This window comes from Magnolia sinica, chromosome 11, assembly GCF_029962835.1.
Source record: "Magnolia sinica isolate HGM2019 chromosome 11, MsV1, whole genome shotgun sequence".
Taxonomy (NCBI): domain Eukaryota; kingdom Viridiplantae; phylum Streptophyta; class Magnoliopsida; order Magnoliales; family Magnoliaceae; genus Magnolia; species Magnolia sinica.
Genome location: NC_080583.1, coordinates 9,464,885 through 9,482,992, shown reverse-complemented (window position 1 = coordinate 9,482,992; position 18,108 = coordinate 9,464,885). Strand labels below are relative to the sequence as shown.

General features: G+C 39.5%; 1 protein-coding gene across 1 annotated transcript; it reads left to right on the top strand.

Annotated features, from left to right (window-relative positions):
- The first annotated feature begins 1,552 nt into the window (after positions 1–1,552).
- On the top strand, positions 1,553–6,279 carry LOC131218774 (glutamyl-tRNA reductase 1, chloroplastic-like). The gene is made up of 3 exons (XM_058213557.1): positions 1,553–2,036; positions 4,189–4,430; positions 4,776–6,279. Exons 1-3 carry the CDS (start codon positions 1,772–1,774, stop codon positions 5,904–5,906), a joined length of 1,638 nt encoding a protein of 545 aa, XP_058069540.1. The 5' UTR covers positions 1,553–1,771; the 3' UTR covers positions 5,907–6,279.
- The last annotated feature ends 11,829 nt before the right edge of the window (positions 6,280–18,108 follow it).

The window sequence follows — 18,108 nt, the reverse complement described above, 5'->3', positions numbered from 1 at the left end:
TTTAAACATCAAGGTGGAGCCTAGAAAGGTTTCAATGGTAGGAAACTCTTTCCCCAATTTTCCCTCTCATATGCCCCACTTGAGTTTTATATCTGCCTTTTTTTTGGTAAAATGCCTTAAAATGATCTCACAAAACGGATGGACGGTGTGGATTTCTCCCAAACATCATGGTGGGTCCCACCTAGCATCCCTTACTGCCAAAGGCTTTGCAGGTGACTTTGCTAAAACCACGCACGGCACGTGTATAAAATAGCTCTCGTACATATCACCATAACTTCCAGCTTGGGATATGCATATGAGATCCAATCCATCCATGATGAGGTCCACCCTTTTTCACTTCCGTTACGAAGAATCAGGTCCGTCTAATAATTAGAGCTACAGTGTTCAAAAGTACCATATGGCTAAAAAATTGCCAAGTTTTCTAGGCCGTCCTCCTTTTTCTATCACAGTGGCCCACTTACAGAGTTTTCCATCTGATTTTAGAATACGAATATCCATACTTTCAGGCCGACCTAATGGACGGCTTGGATTTTGCCCTTGTCTATCTTGTCAGCGTATGTGGTGGCGTGTTGGAGATTTCTAATTCCACACGCAAATCGGAGCCGTAGACATCGACACGCGGGCGTATGTGTCACAATGTGACACGCGTCTAGTCTCTGATCTTTCCATCAGTGCCCGCGTGTAGATTTTCAGCTCAACACGCGGGTAGTATTAGCAAGGGGAGTCATTAGATACTTTGTCTGGATATGACGCTTGATACGCAGGCACTTATTAATAGTACACGTAGCATATTTTAACCCAATCAAACTGACTGAATTATGGACCCCACCATCTCTAAAATTCGAATTGGTTGAAAAATCCTATCCTTTGATTCGTGGACACTTATTTTTTAAATAAAGTTCATTTCAACCGTCCATAAATTCCCTTCAATCTCATATTTAAATGAAAAAAATAACAAATTTTTTTTGTTCATGATACATCTACACTGATACCCATTATTTAGACGGTATATTTTTTTATTACTTTTATAATTGTATTTTCCTACCACCCGTGTATCATCCGCCACGCTCTGCCAGAGTATCAAATTGTTTCTCAACGGCTTTGCTCGAATACATCCCAAGCATCGCAGATTCGCAGTACACTTCTCCGGGGCTTTAGCCTTTGAATCTGGATCATCTATCAATGATCCAAACCGTTCATATGAAAAATATCACCTCTTATATAATAAAGCTTTAATAGGATTCTTTTCACCCACGGAATATTTGATTATTTTTTTTGCATTCAAAATAAACGGTCATCATAAACTTTATAGAATCAATAAGTTTTAATATTCAATCTGAGAATTTATTTCAAAGAATCTCCCATCCAATCCGTACCCTATCAAATAAACGGTTTATGTCATTTAAAAGGTCACAAATCCAACGGCTAGAATTCCAACGTGTCTTATTTTAGTACATCGGAGATGGACAGAGAGGGGGGTGAGAGAGCGGAAGAGATTTTCAACGGAGAGAGAGAGAGAGCTCAGATGGGGGAGTGTGGATAGAGCGTGTCTTGCATCCACCAATCACAGAACAGATAGATCAATTGGGAGTGGCCCACTCTGATCTTGCCACGTGGCAAAACTTCCTCACCAACCCAAACCTCTGCTGATTTTCACATCCCCAACATCAACACAAGGAGTCCGACCCCAAACCATCACCATTGAAGACTCTCTCTCTCTCTCTCTCTCCTGAAAGGGCTCTGCTTCTTCTCTGCTTTGCCCCTTTCTCCAATGGCAGCTGCCAACGGATTCGCCACGGCGTTTGCAGGGGCAAAGATGGAAACTTTACTCTGCAAACCTTCCATCTGTTCGTCCCAAATCGGGATTTCTAGCAAGAATGCTAGGAATTCAAGGAGACGGAGCTTCGAAAGGCGCAGCTTCTCGAGCCCCAGGTGCGACGCCTCGTCGGATAGCTTGGTTAAGGAAGAGAACACGGCCGAATCGAGAGCTTCGAGCGTCTCTGCCCTCGAACAGCTCAAGACGTCGGCTGCCGACCGTAAGTCGATTTCCCGCATTTTTTCTTTCATCGGTTTTATTTCATTCATGTTTTCAAAATGGGGAATTTTGGATTCGGAGAGAATGGAATGCGTTTATGTGCTTTTTCGGAAATCAGTTCATGGGTACTATTGTAATTTACCGCAGATGTTAGGTAGAATCAAGGAAATAGCTGTTGTTTTCGGGGAATTGTGTGTTTGATTTCGATTGCTGCGGTGAATTCGATATTCGGGGAAAGGGTCATGGATTTTGTGTTGTTTGTGGAATTTGGTTGATAGGTTTTTCCTAATTTAGGTAGGGATTGATGGTTTTGTTATTCTCGCTAAAGGTCATGAAGAAACAGAAGAATGCGTGTGGTGTTATTGATGGATTCTTGGGTTCATGCAGTTTTAATTGCTGATTTTCTACACTTTGTCAAATTCCGATAATGAATTTTGGAATTGAAGAATGGGTAAGTGATGGTTAGAATGCAAGGTGGATGATTTTCGGAATGAAAAGCAGGAACATCCTTTTGTTTGGGAGATTGTGTTTTCTAACAGTTAGTGGGAAAATGTTGCTATTCTGTACGTTTTGTTTATGTTTTGTTCATGGGTTTTCAGTTTAAGAATGGGTGAGTGAGAATTTCAGTGATTAGTTGGAAAAGAGGGCCGATTCTTCTCTTTGGGAGGTTGTTTTTTTGTTGCTAACGTTGGAGAAGTTTTGCTGATTATTGAATTTTATGGGTTTTCTGATTTAGAATTGCTTAGTGGAGGATTTGAATGAAAAGCAGAAATTCTCTTTTGTTTGTTTGTTTGTTTGTTTGGTTTTTTTGGTTTTTTATTTTTTTGGCAATTGTTGGAAAACTCGTGTTGGATTATCTTCTGCATTTGTAGTTCATCATATGCAGATGAGAATTTCATACTGCAGGATGTGTTGAAAGAGACACGATTACATACTTAGAACTCAAAATATCACAAAAAACAAGTAGGCATAGCTAGTTTACTTTGTATAGGGTCCTAAACTATGTGCTGTCTAACAGAAATGATGCAATTATATCAAAAATGAGTTCATATAATTTATAAATCATGCAATACAGGTATGAAAACAGATTCCCCCAAACAAATTTGGGAGAAAATGGATTTTTATGAGTTTTTTTTTTTTTTTTTTCTTTCAGAAATTTAATCGAATTTCTAGTGGGGGAATGTATTGCCGATACATATCATGATGTATCGCAATGTATCACATATATCCACATGAGATATTGATAGTATCAGCCGATATATGAGTCGATGCTCTTGATATTTAGATCACTGCCTGGGAGTATGTTGATGGAATCTGCAGTTCAATGTGGGTAATTGGGAATTTTAATAGGCTGTTAAAATCGGGAAACGGTGAAGTAATTGAGAATTTTGATGTTTTGTTAAAATTGTGAAGGGGTGGAATGCCATTAATTCTAGAGATTGTGCTTTCGTATTTATCACTAGGAATATGAAATTTTATAGATCTTTGTTCTTGGGCCTTTCGAAAGAGAGAATTTTGACAGTAACTACAAATCTGTCATTTTTAGAATTTGTTGGGACCGTTAGCTTTTCTTTGAATTCGTTTTCTTCAGGAATTCTCTTGTTGGGCGTTTTCCCCCACTTAGAGGCAATTTGTTCACTTTACTTTCCTGAGATTTGATTGCAAAATGTCTAAATTGCATAATCCCATGTTGCTGACTGAGATACTTATCATCTTTGTTGGATTTGGGATTTATGGTTTTATTTATTTATTTATTTATTTATATCTTTGCATACTGGGATTCTTGGTGTTTTTGTTGGGTTTGGATGTATGATTCTTAACTTGCTCTAGCACCCTTTGTTTCCAGTGACTTGAACTGCATCCTCTGGATTGTGGAACAAGCAGCTTCACAATTCATGATGATCAGATTGTAACCTGGGAAAATTGAACTGTTCTGATTCTACCTGTTATTAGGAAATTGGATAAATGGCTTCAAGCTTTTGGCAAAAAATGGAAGTCTTTTCATCTCATTTCTCAACCCAATAAAAAAAAAAACAATTAGTTTGCTTTTCTTGACCAATGGCATGATTATTTGAAAAATAACATTCAATTTTTCTTAGTCAATAAAATCATATTTTTTGCAAATATAAATATTGTAATCTACTCTCTATCAGGATACACCAAGGAAAGGAGCAGCATTTTGGTCATAGGGCTTAGTATTCACACAGCGCCAGTCGAGATGCGTGAAAAGCTTGCCATACCTGAAGCGGAATGGCATCGTGCTATTGGGGAGCTATGTGGCTTGAATCACATAGAAGAAGCTGCTGTTCTTAGCACCTGCAACAGAATGGAGATTTATGTGGTGGCTCTATCTTGGCACAGAGGAATTCTGGAAGTGGCCGAGTGGATGTCAAAGGTATTCATCGTTAATTCAAATTTTTATTTTTATTTTTTATACCATGGACACCCATGAGCCTAGACGGTCTCCAAAATCTCTAGAAATATTGGGGCATCCCCCATCTACAGTGGGGCCCATCTGATCAATCATCTGGACCACCAAACCATGGCAAATCCTGTGGCTCATCAACAATTCTTTGATACTCAGTGTTTGGATTTCACTTACAGCTTCCAACCTTGTACTTACTATTGAAATTGGAATGTGGTAGAAACTAGAGTTTGATGTATGTTATGATTATGAATTGAATGAAAAATCTCAAAACATCCTTTAATCTTCTTCTTTTCCTTGTTTTTTCCTCGGCAGACGAGTGGAATTCCTGTTTCAGAGCTTCGGCAGCACTTGTTTTTGCTCCGCGACAATGATGCCACGCAGCATCTATTCGAAGTATCTGCAGGGCTCGACTCGTTGGTTCTAGGAGAAGGACAGATCCTTGCCCAAGTCAAACAGGTTGTCAAAGTCGGGCAAGGTGTTGTAGGCTTCGGAAGAAATATCAGTGGACTGTTCAAGCATGCGATTACTGTCGGGAAGCGGGTCAGAACTGAGACCAACATTGCAGCTGGGGCAGTTTCTGTCAGCTCGGCCGCTGTCGAGTTAGCCCTTATGAAGCTCCCGAAGTCCGAGTCTCCCTCTGCTCGAATGTTGGTGATTGGAGCAGGCAAGATGGGGAAGCTTGTCATCAAACATCTGGTTGCGAAAGGGTGCAACAAGATGGTGGTTGTGAACCGATCAGAGGAGAGAGTGGCTGCCATCCGCGAGGAACTGAAAGATATTGAAATAATCTACAAACCCATCACGGAAATGCTCTCATGTGCTGCAGAAGCTGACGTTGTATTCACCAGCACAGCATCTGAGACACCATTGTTCTTGAAAGAGCACGTCGAGGACCTTCCTTCCGTGGGTCCAGAAGTTGGAGGCTTGAGGCTCTTTGTCGACATCTCGGTCCCCAGGAATGTTGGCTCATGCGTTTCAAATGCCGAGTCTGCACGAGTCTACAATGTCGACGATCTCAAGGAAGTAGTCGAAGCCAATAAGGAAGATCGCCACAGGAAAGCAATGGAAGCTCAGGCAATCATTGCCGAAGAATCAAAACAGTTCGAGGCTTGGCGGGACTCTTTAGAAACCGTCCCTACCATCAAGAAGCTAAGGTCCTATGCAGAGAGGATCCGAGTTTCAGAGCTCGAGAAATGCTTGTCGAAAATGGGCGAGGAACTCCCAAAGAAAACAAGGCGGGCTGTGGATGATCTCAGCCGTGGTATAGTGAACAAGCTTCTTCATGGGCCCATGCAGCATTTGAGATGCGATGGTAGTGACAGCCGGACTCTGAACGAGACTCTAGAAAACATGCATGCCCTTAACAGGATGTTCAGCCTCGAGACTGAGCTATCGGTGTTGGAACAGAAAATCCGAGCCAAGGTGGAGCAAACCCAAAAGTAAAATGCTTGTATCCAAACCGCCCACATTCATCTTTCATATCCAGAAATCCGTCCACCTTCTCCCTTACTTCATTTTCTTCGAATAAGAGGAAAATTTCCTCAGCTTTTCTTGAACATGGGTGCCATTGGATTCTTCGATCACATATATAGAGAAATGGCGGTCCTCAGTGGGCCGTTGTGTTCCATTGATAGAGGGTGATAAAGGTATTCTAACTTGATATTGGTCTCTGTTTCATGTCTATAGTGTTGTACTTGTAATGGCTGTTTCGGTTCAGTTGGAAATGATGTTTTTGTGAAACTATGTTATTGTAATTATTCAACTGATTGTTTCAGTTTTGAGATGGGCTTAATTTTAGAACTGGTTTCTTTGGTGATTTCTAATTCTTTCCTGTGTGGAAGGATTATGTAGTGCTGTAGGAAGTGGGCCACTGGAACTTACTTGGGTCCAATGGTACGATGAATCTGGACCGTTTGTGTGACTTCAAGGCATGTTAAGCTCTTTCGTGGTGCAGGGATGATGAGATTCTTGCGATGATCTACTCTCTCTCTCTCTCTCCATTTTTCTTTTATCTTTGGAACGTTTATGTCAGTTATTTCAGTTTTTTTAGGAAGAGGCATTATAGATACTGTACCAACGACGCCCATTGCCTGGAGACTCGGTGACCTGACTCTGTGGGGCCACCAAGATGTATGTGTCGCTGTCCATCTGTTTTGCATATTATTTTAGGGCATGAGCCCAAAAACTGAGGCAGATCCAAAGCTGAAATGGACCGTACCACAGAAAATAGCGGGGATTAAATGCCCACGGTTGAAAACTTCCTGGGGTCACAGAAGTTTTGGATCAAGCCGATATTTGTGTTCCCTTCATCCAGATCTCTTGCCTTACTGGTAGGCCCTACAAGGGTTTCATGTGTGGGTGTCATTATCCCCACTTTTTCCAGTGGTGTGGTCCACTAAACTTTTGGATCTGCCTTATTTTTGGGCTCATACCCTATGATGCTTTGGCAAAACAAATGGACGGCATGGATTAACACATACAATATGGTGAGCTCCTCATAATCGGGTCACTAAGGATTTCTATGGTGAACAGGTCTCCAGGCTATCTCCATCCCTACAGATGGGGAGGCGATGGGGAGGCGTTGGGCGCGGACTATGGAAGCGGATTGCGTACTGAGTAACTCAGTACCTTAGCGTACTAAGTAAACTGTGTGGGGTCTACTGTTATTTATTTATTTTATCCACTCCGTTAATCCATGTTAACAGATAATTTTAGGATTATATTCCAAAAATAAAACAAATTAAAATCTCAAGTGGACCACACTTGGACCTCTACCATTGAAATTTTTTTGGAGGCCAAAGAAGTTTTGGATCATGCTGATGTTCGTGGTTTCTCTTCATCCATGTCTTTGTAATCTTATGAACAGGTTGGATGACAAATAAAAATTAATTTGGACCCTAGGAAGGTTTCAACGGTGGAAATCATTATTCCACACTGTTTCCCTTGTAATGGTCTACTTGAGCTTTGGATTCAATTCAATTTTGGTATCAACCACTAAAATTATCAGTAAAAATGGATGGACGGTGTGGATAAATCATATACATTAACAGTGGGCCCAACTGCGTTTCCTCAGTACGATGAAAGCCTACTGAGTAACTCAGTACGCAATCCGATTTCGCGAGATTAGATAGTGGGAAGGTCAGTAGCCAAATCGCTACTGAAGTGACGTCACTAAGCTATGTGGACCCTACCATGATGCATGTGTTGTATCCATACCGTCCATCCATTTGGAGAGATCATTTTATGGTATGAGAAAAATAATGAGATAGATCTAAAGTTTAAGTGGACCCCACCATAGAAAACAGTAGGGACAGTGAATCCACCGTTCAAAACTTCTTAGGGGCCACAGAAGTTTCCGATCAAGCTCATATTTTTGTTTTCACTTCATCTATCTCTATGTTAACTTATGAATAGGTTAGATCTAAAAAATACATCATGGTGGGCTCTATAAATGTTTCAACGGTGAGTGTGACTGATACTACGGTTTTTTGTGGTGGGTCTACTTGAACTTTAGATCTATCTCATCCTTTTTTTCGTGCCATAAAACGATCTCTACAAATAGTTGGACGGTATGGATATAACACACGCATCATGGTGGGGTCCACAGAGCTTGGTGACGTCAGTATCTAATCCGCGGCCGGGAGACGTTAGGAATCCCCATTTTTGCAGCTGGGGCGACGTTAATTTCTATTGAACATTGGCAAATTGGGCCAACTAATATGGGCAACCACTGGTGGGACGGGTGGTGTGGACCCCACCTACTTGTATACCTTAATTCCATTGAGTTGCTAGGTTGGAAATTGAAATGTCATTGAATGCGAGTGTGCGGCATTGGAAGTGAGAAACGTCGTTGGGACATGAAAGTCATGTCACGAGATTCCCCATATCTTTCCATGTGGCCTGTGGGCTTTTAAATTTTCTATCTTTAATTCTATCTTTTTTTAGTGGCTGAGCTGGCCGATCGAGGTCTTTTTTTTTTTAAAATATTAAAAAATTTCTCTCAATTATCAAGGTCCATTTATTGCAAAAGTCGTATAGATCCACGTTTATTTGAGATTGCTTTACTAACGTGGCCGACAATGGCACCCTCGTTGGATGTCTTCAGTCTACGCGGGAATATGAGAGTTTAATCAATGAACCCCCTATCTCAATTGATTGAGAAATTTTCTTTTTACATAGTTTGCTTTATAGACAATTTAAGTCATATTTTATTGATCGAACATGTGAGCTTGATCAATTGATGATTATTCGATCGGTCAATACTTATATCAATAATGCATGTAGTTCTACGTAATTGCATGTGTTGATGCAAAAATCTAGTTCACTCTCGCCAAGCTCTTAGATCTAAACACCTGCATAGATGAACGACAATGGAGACTCTGACTAGAGCAGAGGACCCTCCGATACTAAAGTTAAGCTTGAAAACTGAGTTTAAGTTGTGTGGATGAGGTTTTCGGTGAGAGATTTTGTGTACCTGTTCTGTTAGATAAGATTATTACTTGTATTGCTTGGCAAGATGTGGGCGTTCGTTAATCTCGACATAATTTCAGCCATGAGACACGATTAACATATGTAATTGTGTTGTCAATTACCTCATGATCGTGGCAAGTCACTCAATGCCGTTGTGCATTACTGGAATGAGCTCGACTCAGTTGATAAAACTCAATTGGTCGACTAACGACGAGCCAAGCTGATCTTTCCTTAATCGAGCCTGGTCTATGTTAGGTCGGTTGAGGGTGGCCTAAATTGGAGTCGTTAGAGTATTATATGATTGTTCATTTATGGACAGTTTGGACAAATCCGCCCCCCCAAATTCTACGTCATGGCTCATATTGGTCTTATTCACTGATCCCTTTCAATGATATCTCTACAATGCTTGTTCATTTGGCTAAGCCTACCTTAAAGGCTGTTTAGTCTAGCCATTCATAACCGTAACTAGGTGGAACCGAACTTAAAGGTGGTCGGATCATATTTTCGCATAACAACACGGATTTTATTTTCTATTAAGGATGTAGCATTGTATATATGAGTATGATGTGGGATTATAGTATTCTAGTTGGGGAACAATGATTTTTGAAATTGTAAGTGATTCATTTCTTATGCTTTTCATTTCCACCGTGATTACTCGGTACTTTACGTCATGGTTTTGTTTTGTTTTTCTTTTTTGTGGGGAGGTTTTTTTAACGTAAAGCTTGCATCTTAGTACATATTGTATTGTGTTTGTCTTTCTGAGGATTTAATTAGAAATTGAAATTTACCTCTACAGTCCCAATAGACCCTTCGTTTTATACCAACTATCGATGATCCGTGCCCTTAAAATCACCCACACGAAAGATTCTTGCCACCGAATCTCTCTCTCTCTCCCAACAGCCTATTTGTAAGCCACATGTTCAAATGCTGAATGATTCCATTGAAGAGATTTTTGGGCGTTGTCAATCCACCATCGTGTCCACAGACCAATGGTTAGGATCGTGCACCGTGGGTCCCACTGGTTCAAACCGAAACTCCAAGCATCGTGTGCATATCTTGGAGAACGTGCAAAGCATTTCAGTTATTTTTTCTTCAAATCCAAGTGAGGGCCTTGTTCGATGACCTAAGCCTGCCTTTCATATGATAGCCCTGTTATATTTTGTTTTAAAATAGTATTAAAATTTGAATTTTCAAATTTTCGGTAATTTTCCTCCATTTTTGAAATTGTAGTACTTTTGAGTTTGGGGTTTTGTCCCACATCGGATTTCACAAAGTTAACTATCTTGTATATAAGATAGTATTTTTTAGGGCTTGAGCCCCTTTCGGGGGCATGTGAATTTGGTCTGTGGGGGGCTATGCCAATAGCTCTAATCTATGCCATTAACCACACGCGCGCGCGCCGAGCCGAGCTGAGCCATGCCGAGCCGAGGCCGAGTCCGAGTCCGTGTCCGTGTCCGTGTCCGTGCGCGACGCGGGTGCGGGTGCGGGTGCGGTGGGTGTGTACTCGCGTGGGTGTGTGTATGGGTACTCGCGGGATCGTATATGCGGGAGTGTACTCGCAATTGCGCCTTTACGTTTTAAACCAGAAAGATGCGTCCCTTCGGTTGGTCGCCTCGGTTGGGTTTAAACCCAACGGACCTAACCTTTTGAAAAGGGTGCTTATGCACCACTTGAGTCTATAAAAAGACATCCGATTCCGTTTCAAAGATATGAAAAATCCTTCTCTTATAAAACACTCTCGGATATTCGGTTTTAAGCATTTTCTACTGATTCGTTGTTGAGTCAGCTCAGCACTTTCGGATTAAACTGCAAGTGGTTCGAGCCCGTGTACAGTGAGTGCACCGCTGGGACCGGGTCATAGTCGTTGTATCCTGGAGGTCGATTGCTCTGGAAACCTGTTGCACTTGGGACGCTGTCCAAGGGGAGCAAATTCGATTTCAAGCCGAGTGACTCAGTCACGCCTCGACTCAATTCAATAAGTTCTTCTTTCTCAAAATTTATTTTCCTTTTTTGGTTCTCGATTTTTAATAGTCTATTTAATTCAACCAAATATTCCAACAATCTTGAAATCGAATTGTTGAATTACATAGACTATGGCTACAGTAACAGTAAATGCTTCTACTGAGTTAGCCAAAATCGAACCGTTCGCTGGACAATCATTTAAACGGTGGAAACAGAAACTGATGTTCGCTCTGAAAGTTTCATACATACTATACGAATCATTTACTACAGATCTAGCAAATCAAACTGAAGTAACAGATGAAAATAATTGTAAAAATTATATTCTAAACTCTTTATCCAACGAACTATATGACGTGTATGCTTCTTACGTGTCTGCTAAAGACATATGGACTGCTTTGGAAAAGAAATACATATTAGAAGATGCAGGCGCTAAGAAACATGCAATTGCTAATTTCCTTCATTATGAAATGACAGACGATAAACTTGGAACAAATCAGATTCATGATTTTTAAAATCCAGTTTATAAACTGTCGTTAGAAGGAATCAAGTTAGATGAAGTATTTATGTAATGAGCGCTAATAGAAAAGTCACCGCCCTCATGGAAAGAATATAAAAATAAAATGAAACATAAAAAAGAATGGTGTCTCATTAGAAATTACAATCATACATATAAGGATAGAGAAGGCTAATAGAAATGAGAATTTAAAAAAAAAAAAAATGAAGTAGATTGAAAGGCGAATCTTATATAATTAAGTCGGGCAAATAATAAGAAAAGATGCAATTGTAATAAATATAGAAAGCTTGGACATTATGCCCAAAAACGTTGGCTCAAAAAGAATAATGCAAATAAACAATTCAAGAAAAAAAAAACTATTATAACTGTGGAAAATTTAGACATTACATTAAAACCTGCAAGCATAAGAAAAACAAAGATAAGCCTTATGTTAATCTTGTAAAAACGGAAAATAATTCTGACATGTTAGTAGCGGTGGTGTCAGAAGTCTTCCTTGTAAACAATTTGGAGTGGGTACTGAACATTGGTGCAACTAGGCACGTATGCAAGGATCGTAGCATATTTATCTCTTACCAAGTATCAGGAGATGATGAAAAGATGTTCATGGGTAATGCTAGAACATTTCCAGTTGTAGGGAAAGGGAAAGTACTTCTGAAACTCACTTCTGAAAAGACTCTAATGTTGAATGATGTCCAACATGTGCCTAACATTAGAAGAAACTTGATCTCTGGTTTGCTCCTCAATAAGGTTGGTGTCAAGTTAATAGTTGATTCAGATAAGCTTGTTATGACTAAAAATGAAACTTTTGTTAGTAAGGGATACTGTAGTGATGGTTTATTCATTATAAATGTATCTAATAATAATAATAAGAAGACATCCAATTCATTTATATCGTTGAACCTTGTTATCTATGGCATAGTAGATTAGGTCATGTGAATATAACATCTTTGAAGAAAATGAAAAGATTAGGTTTATTACCTAATATATCTAATGAAGAATTTGACAAATGTGAAACATGTGTCGAATCAAAATTCATTAGAAAACCCTTTAAACAAATAGAAAGATCATCTGTTCTATTAGAGTTAATACACAGTGATTTAGGTGATTTTAGAAATCACATGTCTAGAGGTGGAAAAAGATATTACATAACTTTTGTAGATGATTACTCTAGGTTCACTAGAGTCTATCTGTTAAGGAACAAAGACGAAGCTTTAGATGCTTTTTCTAAATACAAAATTGAAGTTGAAAATCAGTTAAATATAAAAATTAAAAGACTTAGAACAGATAAAGTAGGTGAATATAAATCTTCTCAATTTAGAGAATTATGTGAAAAGAATGGAATAGTTTACGAAACTACAGCTCCTTATACACCAAAACAGAATAGAATAGCAGAACGTAAGAATAGAACTCTAAAAGAGATGATGAATGCTATGTTAAATAGTTCAGGCTTACCATCAAATATGTGGGGAGAAGCAATTCTATCTGCTTGTTATATTCTAAATAGGATTCCTTCTAAAGCTTCTGAACAAACACCATATGAACTATGGAAGAATCATGTTCCTAGTTACAAATATATTAAAGTGTGGGGGTGTCTTGCTAAAGTAGGATTACCTGAAACTAAGAAAAGAAAGTTAGGTCCTAAAACGACTGATTGTGCATTTATAGGTTACGCACAAAGCAGTGCGGCCTATAGGTTTCTAGTTTTAAAAACTAAGAATAATATTCTAGATCCTAATACAATTATAGAAGCTAGGGATGCAGAGTTCTTTGAGAACATATTCCCTATGAAATCTAAATCTATAGGAATAGAGGAAGTCAGTGAATCAGATATTGCATCTACTAGTAAAAATGCATACGAGAAAGTAGTAGAAGAGATACAACCAAGAAAAAGTACTAGGGTTAGAAGAGAAACTAACCTAGGAGATGGTTTTTTCACTTTCTTAGTAGAAGATGATCCTATAACCTATATAGAAGCAATTAACTCTCCAGATGCAACCTTTTGGAAGGAAGCAATAAATGATGAATTAGAATCTATTATATCTAATAACACTTGGAAAATTGTAGACCTACCTCCTGGAAATAAACCAATAGGTTGTAAATGGGTGTTTAGAAAGAAACTAAAACCAGATGGGACTATTGATAAGTTTAAGGCTAGGTTGGTAGCGAAAGGCTTTAAACAAAAAGAAGGAATAGATTACTTTGATACATACTCTCCGTAACTAGAATCACAACTATCGGGGTCTTAATAGCGATAGCTTCCATATATAAACCGGTGGTACACCAGATGGACGTTAAGATGACTTTCTTAAATGGAGACTTAGAAGAAGAAATATATATGGAACAACGAGGGTTATAAGATATCAGGAAAAGAAAATAAAGTATGTAGACTAATTAAATCATTATATGGTTTAAAACAGCTCCTAAACAATGACATGAAAAATTTGATAGTGTTTTAAAATCAAATGATTATCATATAAATGATGTAGATAAATATGTATATAGTAAAATTTCTGAAAATGATTATATTATTATAAGCCTTTATGTTGATGACATGGTTATTTTTAGAACTAATATTAAATTAGTTATTACAACGAAGAAATTCTTGTCAATTAAATTTGACATGAAAGACTTAGGAGAGACTAGTATAATCTTGGGTACTGAAGTAACCAAGAAAGATAATGTTATTGTATTATCACAATCTCATTACATTGAGAAGATATTGTGAAAGTTTAACCATTTTAATTGTTTACCGGTCAGTACTCCTTATGATTATAGTGTGTCTCTCATAAAGGATACAGACAATAGTGTGTCTCAATTGGAGTGTTGCGGAATATTTGGTAGCCTTATGTATCTAACAAATTGCACTAGACCGGACATAGCTTTTGCAGTAGGAAGGCTAAGTAGATATACACATAACCCTGGAAAAGAGCATTGAAATGCTTTATCTAGGATTTTGAGATACCTAAAAGGCAGTATAGCCTATGGTTTACATTATAGTGGTTTTCCTGCTGTATTAGAAGGATACAGTGATGCTAACTGGATCAGTGATTCAGATGAGACAAAATCCACGAGTGGATATGTCTTCACTTTAGGTGGAGGAGCAGTCTCTTGGAAGTCTACCAAGCAGACATGTATCGCTCGGTCTACTATGGAATCCGAGTTTATTGCCTTAGAAAAGGCTGGATCAGAAGCCGAGTGGCTTAGAAATCTCTTAGCTGATATACCATTGTGGCCAAAGCCTGTATCGGCCGTATCTATTCATTGTGACTGTCAAGCAGCTATAGCGAAAGCAAAGAGTAAAATATATAATGGAAAGAGCAGGCATATTAGACTCAGACACAACATAGTGAAACATATGTTGCGTGATGGAGTCATATCTATTGACTTTGTGAGGTCAGAAAAGAATCTAGCAGATCCTCTGACCAAAGGACTATCTAAAAGGTTAGTTAATGATACATCGAAGGGAATGGGGCTGAGCCTAATATATGAGCTGCCAATGTCAGCAACCCAACCTATACAAGTAGAGATCCCATGAGATAGGTTCAATGGGTAAACAACAAGACACGAGGTAGACGATTGCATTGAGTTGTATGAGCCCCTTTTATAGTGTACAGTGCGAGCAGCAACGTAGAAGGATGAGTTGTTAGAACTCTTAATGAATCCATAGCCATATATTTGGTGGTGTATACAGTTGCTGCATACACTTAATGGAATTCACCTATATGGGTGTGGAGGTGGAGGCCGCTTCCCATGAGAATCTAGACGAATTTTCTAGAGCACTCATGAAATCCAGGTAATAGTGTATGGCCGAAACGCACTGAACCGCAGAATCACTTGCAGAGGAAGAGTTGTGTGAGTGGCATGTACTTGCGATTTACATTAAAAGGATTCAGGTTCAAGACTATGGTGTCACCTGATTCCTGTAGACCTGTCTTGCTTACTCTAATGTCGGTTCAAGTCTATAGTGACACCGGCACCATTGCACAACTATTACGCTTTAATCCGAAAGGGTTTTATTTTAAAACATGTGGGGGATTGTTATATTTTGTTTTAAAATAGTAGTAAAATTTGAATTTTCAAATTTTCGGTAATTTCCCTCCATTTTTGAAATTGTAGTACTTTTGAGTTTGGGGTTTTGTCCCACATCGGATTTCACAAAGTTAACTATCTTGTATATAAGATAGTATTTTTGCTTAGGGCTTGAGCCCCTTTCAGGGGGCATGTGAATTTGGTCCTGTGGGGGGGCTATGCCAATAGCTCTAATCTATGCCATTAACCACACACGCGCGCGCGCGCCGAGCCGAGCCGAGCCGTGCCGTGCCGAGCCGAGCCGAGTCCGAGTCCGAGTCCGTGTCCGTGTGCGCGACGCGATGTGACGAGATGGGACGGGACGGGCTGGGTACTCGCAGGACTGTATATGCGGGAGTGTACTCGCACTTGCGCCTTTTCGTTTTAAACCAGAGAGATGCGTCCCTTCCGGTTGGTCGCCTCGGTTGGGTTTAAACCCAACGGACCTAACCTTTTGAAAAGGGTGCTTATGCACCACTTCGGAGTCTATAAAAAGACATCCGATTCCAGTTTCAAAGATATGAAAAATCCTTCTCTTATAAAACACTCTCTGATATTCGGTTTTAAGCATTTTCTGCTGAGTTCATCGCTGAGTCAACTCAGCACTTTCGGATTAAACTGCAAGTGGTTCGAGCCCGTGTACAGTGAGTGCACCATTGGGCGTTGTCAATCCACCATCGTGTCCACAGACCAATGGCTAGGATCGTGCACCGTGGGCCCCACTGGTTCAAACCGAAACTCCGAGCATCGTGTGCATATCTTGGAGAACGTGCAAAGCTTTTCAGTTATTTTTTCTTTAAACCCAACTGAGGGCCTTGTTCGATGACCTGAGCCTGCCTTTCATATGATAGCCCAACCAGTAGATATCCCATGCACCATGAATCCTCTTATCCTCTTATTGGAAGATCCTGGACGTTGATCGTAGAAAAAGAATGTGCTGCTGTTGTATGCTTTCTGGCCACAAATCGAAGGGCCAAGATTTTCTTTCCTGCACACGAGATTGTTGGTGCATGTGCCATCCATGATGACCCACCGTTGAGTGGTACCCACGTGCAACCTGAAAAGTACAATTTTCCCTCGTCGATCAGTACCCCACACCAGCTGTATAGCTGCTGTAGGTACGTGTCGTGCGAAGACGAACACTGACGCTCCTCAAGCTCCGAGTTGGTACGAACGGTTCAAAGGAGATCAAAGTTACATGGGTCCCACAGTGATGTATTTATTATATCTATACGGTTCATCTATTTTTAAAGGTCATTTTATAGCATCATCCAAAAAATGAATCATATCTAAAGATCATATGGACCACACCATAAATAACAGAGGAGATAATAATTTTCACAGTTAAACAATTTGTAGGGCCACCATAAGGTTTATTTTACACCCAATCTGTTCACAAGGTCAAAAAGCCATGAATGAAGAGGACTAACAAATTTCATATTGACCCAAAACTTCTGTGACTCTAATTTCAATGGTAGACATTCAATCTTTCCCTGGTTTTAGCAGTGTGGTCCACTTGATAGTTAGATCTGTCTTATTTTTCGTCTCAAGCATTAAGATTATCTCGCCAAATGAATGAACGGTTCGAACATAACATATACCTCATGAGACCCGTGAAACTTGCTGACGTGAATACGACAGGGGTGAGGTACACCAGCCAATCCGTTTCCCATATAGTTACTGTAGATAGGTGACGAGCGCCTACGCTCCTCGAGCTCGAACAAAGTTACGTGGGCTCCACAATAATGTATTTATTCTATCCAAAAGGTTTATCCATTTTACAAGATCATTTTAGACCATTAGGAAAAAATAAAGAATCATATTCAAAGCTCAAATGAACCACACCAAAAATAGCATCGAGAGTAATAATTTTCAACTAATTAAAGTTTTATAGGGCTCACCGTAATATTTATTTTTCATCCAATCCATTGATAAGGTCACAAATACATGAATGAAGAGGAAAAACAAATTTAATGTCGATCTAAAACATCTATGACCTGAAAAGGGTTTCAATGGTAGTCATTCAATCCCCCACTATCTTTTGCGGTGTTGTCCAATTGACCCTATGTCTGTCTTATTTTTCAGCTCAAGCCTTAAGACGAGCTCACCAAATGAATGAATAGTTTGAATATAACACATGTCTCATAACAGGACGTACAAAATTTGCTAACGTCAATACACCAGCTATATAACTCGTGAGCCATGACAGGACGTACAGGATTTGCTAACGTCAATACACCAGCTATATAGCTCGTGAGCCAATCCACTTCCCGCGCTGTTAGTCGCGTCGGGAGGAGGACGTCCACCGTAGACATATCCTGATGTTATGTGGCGTTCAGATTGTTTTATACATGACATGCAGCACATTAATCAGATTATCTCCACTATGATAAATGTACTCACCTAAAATTAGGCCATTCCAAAATTCAGGTGAGCCAATCTACAGGATTTATCCCTGATTCCACATTCTTCTCGTGGTGTGTCTCATTTTTTAATTTTATCATAATAATTATAGGTATTTACGGTTAAAATGATAGGATTCACTAGATTCATGGTTTAGATTTCATATAAACATCATAGGTCTTCCCATAACATTTAGAAAGTATAGTGATTACCATACACGCGGGCGTA